Consider the following 9,832-nt stretch of genomic DNA (forward strand, 5'->3'; position numbering starts at 1 on the left):
GAGTGAAAAAATCATTACAAATAATAATGATAATTTTGTATAGTCCTTTGATTTCCTAAAAACTTCATAATTGTGTTTAGTTTTTCTGAATGATAAGTTTTTCTTCTGATTTTTCTTTCCCTGCCTCACTTTTATTTAAACAAAATCATTTTGATATGTTAAGTGGCTAATTTAATTCTAAAATGATATTTTAGATATTTCAATGATTTTACTGCATTTTTTTTAATATGCTGTAAAATTGTTGAAATATGAAAGAAAAAAAATTAAGTGTTAAGAAAAATGTCCAAATAAATTATCTGCTTTTGGGATTGAAGAAAAAAAAATCAAGTCTTTTGGAAAAGTAAAAGATGAGTTTAATTATATGGATTGAAATGTAGAGGATAGTAATTAATGTTTGAAATTTTACACAGGTCTAGTTTATCCCAAATGACTGTTCAGATGGAATCAGCATCAGAAGGTATATCTGAAGCCACCTCAGGTCTTGGTTCTGTTGCACCACCAGTTGTGTATACTCCTCCTCATAGTTTTGAAGGTTCAACTCCCACTCATACGGAAGGAACCCCATCATACACAGAATCCAGTGCAAGTGGAGATGCAGGTATAATTCACTGGCTACACCAGTTTCTTATGAAAAAGGTTTTTAATTTTCTCTTATTTAATATGAGCGTTTTAAATATAAAAAAATATCTTTCTTTATTTAGATTTCTCTCTGTTAAAAGATATGTAATGTATATTTTATGTTATGCAGCATAATATTGAATCGTTGTAAAAAATATAATATCAAAATTGATGCTCTCATTCAAAGCTTGTGTACATAATTTTGAAATCAAGAACAATGTTAGCTTAATATAATAATAATAATTTTTTTTTTTTTTTTTTTGCATATAACAAATAATTTCTTTGCAATATCCCTTTCTTTTTACACTATACAGCTATTTGGAGAAATAGTTAAAAATGGCTGTAGGTTTTTAGAAAGCAATTCAATAATCCCCCATTATAATATTAATAAGTAATTAAATTATAATAAAAATGATTAAATATTTTCCTCATAAAAGTTGAAAAATTCATCATGGCTCCACAATAAGCGATTAAATAAATAAGCATTGCTTTGATTAGTAGAAATAAATTCAATTTAAAATTGTTATTGATCACTTTTGATGAAATATTTTGATCAAAAGGGGTTTATTTTTGTTTGTTTATTTTTACCTGTGAATTTATAAAAAATAACAGAAAAAGATTTTCTGAAGGCTTTCAGCACTCTCAGTATTTAAGATGGTGAAATTTTTATACAGGGTGATTCCAAATTCATGGTATAGACTTGGAGGGGAGGTAGAGAACAAGGATCCAAATAATATTCACTTAGAAAACCTAAGTTGCAATTCATTTCTTTATCAATAAAAATAGGGTATATGAATTCAACTGAAACAAGACATTGTTTCTAACTTAACATGAATAAAATTTTAATAAAACGTAACATCTTAATGAAATGTTCAACAATGGTACATTAATTAAAACAATCATTTATTGTACAGGAATGTATGGGTACAAGTGACTCAAATAAAAGATAAAAAGAAAGGCAAAGCATTTAAGGATGGTATTATTAACAATTAATAACATATGTGCATTGTTCCAGCACTATTTATGATTTCTCATTGCACTGGTCAATTTGTGCCAGAAGAAAATGAGTTTTGCCTTTCAAAAATTTCGTAATTTTTCACTGTGATCATAACCATGAAAGCAATATTGTTTTAAATCATCATAACTTCAAGCACATTGTAATGTTCTTATTCCTTTTTCCTGCCTTCCAAGAGGTGACACTACTTTTTTTGGTTGGTTGGGGGAGATCAAAGAGAAAGGGATAACAGTAAGGGGCTGAGGTGAGCTCCTTTGATAACAAAATAGCTGTGCACTAATTGTGCAGCAGCAATCAAGTGAAATGATCAGTATAATTTAAATTATAAAAAGGAATGCTGGCTCTTGTAAAGCCTTCAAAATTATATGATCCATCTTTATTTTTACTCACCAAGGACTGCATCTTGTTACATCTCTTCTATTACAGTAGTTCCATTGTGTGTGTTTCTGTATTGTACCATCTGAGTCTTCAATAAATGTCTATTGTGAGAACCAGAACAGTTACTAGAATTGCATTTTTGCAAACACAAAGCCACAAATGCTACACACATACTTTCAAATAACAATAAATGAAATCTCCTTTTGATTGGTTGAGCAAATAGCCATTAGGGTTTCATACATTAATGAAAAAATTTTACTGCAACTCTTGTATGAAATTTATTTTCTGAAGGTTATTTTTTTTTATCTGTGAATAGTTTTCTTATTTTAATGATAGAAAAGAAAAATATTTGTATAAAGTAAATTTCACACTCATGTTATTCTTAAAAAAAAAATTTTTTTTTTTCTAATTTAAACTGATTGTTGTGTATGATTGGTTTCTATGTCTGTAATCCATTTCCATAGCATAGATTAACTAGGAATTTAATGGGAATTGATATTTTAAAATATTTGAATCAATATTTCTGCCATTTATATATTAATTGGAAGAATACCCTTTTAAACCATTAAAAGGTTCTTCATTTTTTAATATTAAAGAGAATTAGTATAGCTTTAGCTAATATACTGCAGAAAAATTTTTCTATTTTGTTTTTACTAAATCTTACAAAAATGTGATAATGAATGAAACCTTGTTTTCTCCTATAAGGAGACTGAGAAGATGTGTCACTAAAAAGCATTGAAAATGTTCTTACATGATACTATATATTCATGCGATTAAAAGATTCCTGTTTATTATCAATTGTGATGAGCTTCCAAGTGCTAATTATTTACTCATTTTGCAATTTGTTTTTCAAATATACTATTGGTTATTTGATGATAACCAAATAGTTTGCATTATTATTATGATCTTATTATTTTATAAGGTAAGTTTGAAAGTAATCAAAACCTGAAATATATTTTAAAAAACCAAATTTTAAATTTAAGATTTTACATTGAGTTTTTTTTAATTAGAAAAGCATCAGAATTTAAGTAAGAGCTAGTGTTCATACTTATGCAGCAAAATATACAATAGTATTTATTTTGCATTTATTTTTATGCTTCTCAATTTTTGTGGAAACCAATTTTAGCATTGAAAATATTATCCTCTAGTAATTTACTGGAAAAAAAATATTTCATTTTACTCGGGGGGGGGGGGAGGATTTGGAATATTCGCTCAAAACAGAAGTAATTAAAGTTATAAAATTTTAACCATAAATTTTCTTCCGATTTGTAGCTTCTCAGTCACAAGCCTATGTACAGATTACTAAATTGCAGTTTTAGCCACTCCATGAAGAGCATATAGCAGAATTAGGGGTACTTTTGAGATTTCATTTATAATGATGTAAATAAAGCTTCTGCAAAAAAAAAAAAAAAAATGATAAAGAAACACCCTTTGTTGACTAAGTTATTGGGTGCATGTTTAATCATTCTGGATTTAGCACAAGGATGGCAAACAGCAGCATTTAGAATGTGAATGTCAAAGCCAGTATTATCAAAGAGCTGATCTAAACATAAATTTGTTTTACTAGTATAATATTTTTACTTTTGATCATGATTAAATTATCTGCATAAAATATCATTTTCAATTAAATATTTTTAAATAGAATAATTCAAGATTATTTAAAAAAACTGCAGCACTGATATTTTTATATTTGTAATCCATTACTTCCTTGATAAGTTATTATTTATTTTATTTTAGCTTGCCCAACAACTCCTGTAAAAATTATGAAAAAGTCTTTGGATTCCATTTTATCATTAGGGGAAACAGAATTATAAAAATTACAAAGTGGTAAGTTAGTATCCATATTTTCAGAAACTAATCAAATTCATGTTAGTTCTTCTAAGAAGTGACAGGACAGGACAGAACAGAACTAAGGAAGCTCAAATCACTGTACAATGTGTGCTTGGAAACTCAACCTTGATGCAATGTAGGGTGCTTTATGACCTGTCTCATATACCTTGTAAACATGGCAAGTAGATGAATTTTGATAAATTTGAACTGATGAATAATAGGTAAGATGAAAATGTTTCCCAGATTCATATTTTGACTATCCAACTCTATGGTGGAAGTGTGTTTCCCCATAATTTCCCTACTATTGATAGGGGGGAGTAAAATGATCTATTATGATTATTCCAAAATTTGCAATGAATTTTTTATTTGCTTTATTCTTTTGAAGTTGGAGACAGAAAAATGATTTTCAACTCCCAAACTTTAACTATTTCAATTAAATTTTGTCTAGTAAATTTTTGAAGTTTAAATTCTTAAAAATGAATTCTTGAAGTGAATTTCAACTAAACTTGTGGCTTCTCATTGGAAAAGTCAGTCTCATCATTTATATTCTCTTCCACACTTAAAGATTAAACTCTTATAAAAATTCAAGGGAAATTGTCAGAGTGGGCTAAAATTTTCTTCTCCTTCAATATTGCTTTTCTGCTCTTAACTTGTAAGAAATTGCAGCTATAAAAAAAAGGGGGGCTGTTATGATAAGACAATTCATTCAATTTGAATTATTTTTCTATCTTTAATATTAAGGAAATTCTAGAGGAACAAATACTTCTGTTCTCCACTATTTCCATTTGCTTTTAAACTGGGTTGCAATCCATTTGGCCTACATTTTCCCTCTAAAATATATTACTTGCTGATTCGGATCAAATTAAAATCACTCATCATATTCACAAGATAACATAAGACAGATTTTTTAAAGACCATTTTACCCTAACTAGGTTTAGCTCTGATCATTCTTTGTGTGTTGATTTGTTCTTTTTAAATTCTTTGTACGTTTGAAATTATATAAAGACTGTTTATGTTCATTTCTTTATTTTGTTTTCATTAGAAAAGCTGTGAAATATTATTAATTAATTTATAATTTTGGATTTTAATTATTTTGTGTCAATTCTATCGGATAACCGGAAAAGAAAAATAGAGAGTGAAAGAAAGATTTATGTTTTATTATTTCTATTTATTCTGCTATTTATTTCTATAGAGGAGAAATTAATTTTTAATATAAAATTAAATCTATACGTCAATATTGTAACTGGCAATGTCTTTTTTGGAAACACTGATAGTGTTTTATTTTGGATGTTCAAAATTCATTCTTCATTATTAATTCATTCTTCAAAAATTATTTCTTCAATGTAAAATGCTTTGTTTATGTGTTTAGTTCTCTGTGGTATAGTAAAAGGAATTAATTAAAAAGGGAAATTTTATTAAAAATTTGCAGATTTATTTTTGTTTTATTATAAATATAGAATTGTTGTCTTAATTTTTTAACAATTAGTATTATGTATTCCTGTAAATGATTGAAATATACATATGTTTCTTTTATACAGGCATGAAGACTTTAAATTGTTATTTTTTTGAAGTGTTTCAAAAAAAAAAAAAAAAAAAAAAAAGGAAAGGAAATGCCTTCTGAAACCTTTTGCTTCCTACTTATCCTCTGAATATAGTGTTGATATCTTTTATGAACATATAGTTGATAATTCTTAGATCAGTACTTTGGATGAATGTTAACACTTTTGCGTGAGGAGTTCTATTTTATGAAATTAATTTTATTAACGAAATTGCATTTGTGTGATACAATTTTTGTGTGATACAATTTAATTTGTGAAATTTTTGTTTTTTGTTGAATGTTTTTTTAAAAAACATGACTCTGTAAATGTTTTTTTTTACATATCATTATTTGGATTTTATTGAATATTAATATATAGATATTTATGTGCTTGTCTTAGCTGTTAACTGAATGGTATTAATTACTTGAATATTTTGTTAATTTTTTTTTTTTTTTTTGATAATTTATCAAAAACTTGATACATATATATGAAAGAACTTTTTACAACATTGAAGAATTTTTGCTAAACATGTACAGAAATTTCATTCAGTATTAGATAAAATCTTGCTTTATGTTTAGTGGCCAAAATGATGTGCCTTTTCATGTGGTATTAATATTTGTAAAATTATGAATGCACAAAACTTTGCTCACATTCAAATTCACAAAATGACAATTAATCTATTATACTAAACTATGCTATTTCAATTAAATGATTGATTTTCAATTGAATAAAGTTTAGGATTACAATCATAATAACATATATGATTATTATTATCAACTTAATTGTTCTAAGCTTTATGCAGAGAATGAATGATTACTATTTGGATAGTAAAATATTTGTTATCCATATTATATTTGTATATTTCTAAACTAAACAATAAATTTAATTTATGTTCTGCCCATAATTTTATTTTTCAGTTCATGCTTGCTCTTTAAATCATAGTTTCACAAGCTGAACTTAAGTTTATTAATAAGATTATTATGTTTTTGATTTCTTTAATGATGAATATTTTCATTAAATGCTAAAAATATAATTATTATTTTGCAGTCATTTCATGTATAAATATAATCAATTGGTGATCAAAGAAAGCACATTGCATGTAGAAAATATAATTAGTACCACACCTTTGAAATTTGAGGATCCCTGTAGAATTGTTAAATGGAACCCCCATTAAATAAAAATATGTGATATATATTACAAAAGAACTTATGTCATATTTATTTTTCTTTCATCCCTGCAGTTTTATTTTCATTAAATGTCTTTTATTTCTCTTTAATTCGAGTCTTTACTAAATTTCTCCAAGAAAGATAATTCAACCTGGGCAGGTAATAATTGATATGAAATGAGGAATAATTCTAATCATTTTAACAAATATGATGATACATTGAATTAGATACCCAGTTATATATTTAGATGATAAATTCATATCCAAAGTGCATATTTTTTATTGGATATATCTTATTTTTTAATATGGTATGGCGGTGTTCAAATTGTAAACCAATACCAATATGTGATTAAAGAACCTGCTGATGCATTTTTATGGAGTTCAGTCTTTATGTTTTCACCTTTTTTATTATTATTATTCAACCGTAGATATAGTGTGCAATGAAAAAAATAATAATTATGAAATTTAAAATTATTAGAAATTATTGATCATATGATTGAATATTAGGATCAGTATAATCAAAAAGATGGTGGAAAATAATTATGAGATATATTCACTAAAATAAAAAAAAGAAGAAGAAAATTGAAAATATGGCTATTATGCAGTAAAAAAGCAGGATTTAGTGTAAAGTGCCCTCATTATACGGCAGATTACAGAAGTTTTCTTGGCAGATTCTGCAAATTGTATGAATATGCTACGGCAGTCTAAATGTGGTGTGTAATTATAAATAAGTATAACCAGATAAGATAATGAGATAAAGTGATGACCAAATCCTTGACTAATTAGCTTTCTATTCTTAAATCTGAAGATGCAGAATCTTCTGCTGCATCAGATAGTTGTCTTAAAAATGTCATCTGCAGAAAATGTAATTACTTATATTTACATAATGTATAGGATCATTGGAAATTGATATGTATGGAATGTACAATATCCCTTGTGAGCATTAAATTTAAATGTGATTAAAATTTAATTATAGAATCGTAATATATATATATATATATATATATATTGGAGGGATATATAATGGATATATATATCCATTAAAGTATACATTCAAAAAATATCTTGACAACATTTTGGTGACATGATAAACTATATACACAATTTGCATTTTTTTATGTGTATGTATTTTTATTTATGGTTGTGATCTAAATTCTATCAGTCATTTTTATAAAATAAATTCTCTGTGATTCAATTCATCATTTTCTTTGAAAATCAGTAAATAATACTTAAGCCAAGAAATTTATATAAATGAACTTTTTCTATAAAAATAGCTTCTGTGTTCAAAATTAAATATTAATTTCAGTTTTACTATAAAATTTAGAAATTGAGATTGATCTTTTCTGGGTGTACAGATTAATTAAAAATAATTTTAAACACCATTTTAAGTAAAAATTTTCATCTCAAGACTACAGAATATGATATATTCATGTGGTTTGGTTTTCTAAAATTTGTAATTTAAACACTTGCTTCAAACCAAATGTTACATCCAATTTAGGTAAAAAAAATAGTAATATTCAATTAAAAAAAATATTTTTAAGGTGGTCAACTGACTGGGAAAACAGAATTCCAGGAGATCTGAAAAAGTCAGATAAATTTATGTTAAAACTGGAGCTTTTTTTATTAATTGGTAATTCTTATCGAACATGATAATTCACTAGTATTTTTTCACAAATTGAATGAAACGTTGGTGGCAACTAATGAAAATCAAACATTTACTGATAATCAAAAACAGAAACATTTCTGACTTTGCACCAGGCTGTGTATTTAAATTTAAGAGACATTTCGTTTATGTCAGTGATATATTTAAGAAGTTTCTTCCATGCTGAAGATTAATTCTTGTACATCTAGCTTACAATGTTTTCTGATTCAAATTGTGCCGGCTGTTTTGCGTCTATTAACAAGTTTATTATTTGCCTTATATTTATATTCTTTATACTTATCTAAAAAAAATTATTCCTTTACTCTATATTTTTACATTATTTATGATATTGCAATGTTAATTTGATGATATTATATTTCTTTAATTCATCGTTTCTGGATACTGTCACAATTGTGGCTAACTTTAACATTAATCAAAACAGTTTAGTATGTTAAGTTGGTTCAATTAACATTTGAAGTTACAATGAAAAAGAAAATTGACCACCGCATTTAATTTATTGCATATATATATATATATATATATATAATATTTTCCAAAGAGTTTTTGTTTGCTTTTATTTCAGAATGTCAAGTGTATCAATATAATTAGTGAAAAGTGCAATTGCTAATTATGTCAGTTCTGTGGAAAAAAAAGCAGCCTAACTAAAGCACAACTCACATTACTGTTATGATTTTAAGCTTTAATGGTCTCTTTTATTTAAAAAGATATATATGGAACTATTTTTTTCATCTCTCTTTGAATGTCAAATCATTCATACCATGTGTTACGAAAGTGAAGTGTGAATTGTGAGTAATAATATTCAAAACTATTTAAAATAGCTGTAAAATGTTGCCCCATTATTATAATGCTGAAAATCTCTACTTTGATTAAATAAGCATTTTGCAATAATTTTTTTACCTTCTTGGAGATCCTTTTAGTGAATTATGAAATATGGGACTTTAATGCTAATATTTCCTTAAAACAATTTTTTGTTTATTTTTAAACATTATGAATATGAATATACTAAATTCTTTATATGGACGACTTGGAATAGCCCTTATTGCTAATATTTTCTTTATTTTTTTATTTTGTTGTCATTTAAAAATCCCTATATCTTCAGCGAAATGCTGTATAGTTTGAAAATAATACTAAGCATCAAAAATTAATTTGTTTCATATACATATACATTTAGCTTATAGCTTTCACACACAAAAAAAAAAATTTTTTTAAAGAAGGGCAGCATTTTTTATATGTTCTGATGTATATGAAACTCAGTGCCACAAAAATGTACAAAATTCTTTCATTCTATCTATTTTTAAATTTATACCTTTGAAACATTTTTCTTTTTATGCAGTAAAGAAAAAGATAAGGTCCAATTTTCCACTTCTTTCTCTTATTTTAGGAGTTAAGCATTCAGAAAGCATACAGGCAATTTTTTACTGCAGTTGGGCTAAAAGTCAATGCAATTTTGATGTAGAGATTTCATTTTTTATTTATAAATGATTTTTTCTTTCTCTTCGTAGAATTACTGTTCAGTTCTGAATTGCTTGATTGTAAATAGTATGGATAAGTGAGAACCACTTGAAGGAAACAAATTATTTCATTCTTAAACACTTTACCAGTGTATTTTTGCTTTTGTACTACAT

The 9,832-nt window shown here is 26.0% G+C and overlaps 1 protein-coding gene across 2 annotated transcripts in view; it reads left to right on the top strand.

Moving 5' to 3' along the window:
• Nucleotides 1-7,481, top strand: part of LOC129976069 (phosphatidylinositol 4-phosphate 5-kinase type-1 alpha-like) — a 65,399-nt gene extending 57,918 nt beyond the window's left edge. The window contains exons 15-17 of one of the 2 annotated variants that reach the window (XM_056089441.1): nucleotides 411-598; nucleotides 3,749-3,838; nucleotides 5,380-7,481. In XM_056089441.1, coding sequence (XP_055945416.1) covers nucleotides 411-598; nucleotides 3,749-3,825 — 265 coding nt within the window. In that variant the 3' untranslated portion in view covers nucleotides 3,826-3,838; nucleotides 5,380-7,481. Of the gene's footprint in view, nucleotides 1-410; nucleotides 599-3,748; nucleotides 5,340-5,379 lie in introns of those variants that run through there. The other variant, XM_056089440.1, reaches the window with a different exon arrangement.
• The last annotated feature ends 2,351 nt before the right edge of the window (nucleotides 7,482-9,832 follow it).

The sequence above is a fragment of the Argiope bruennichi genome, chromosome 7 (assembly GCF_947563725.1).
Source record: "Argiope bruennichi chromosome 7, qqArgBrue1.1, whole genome shotgun sequence".
NCBI classification, from domain to species: Eukaryota; Metazoa; Arthropoda; class Arachnida; order Araneae; family Araneidae; genus Argiope; species Argiope bruennichi.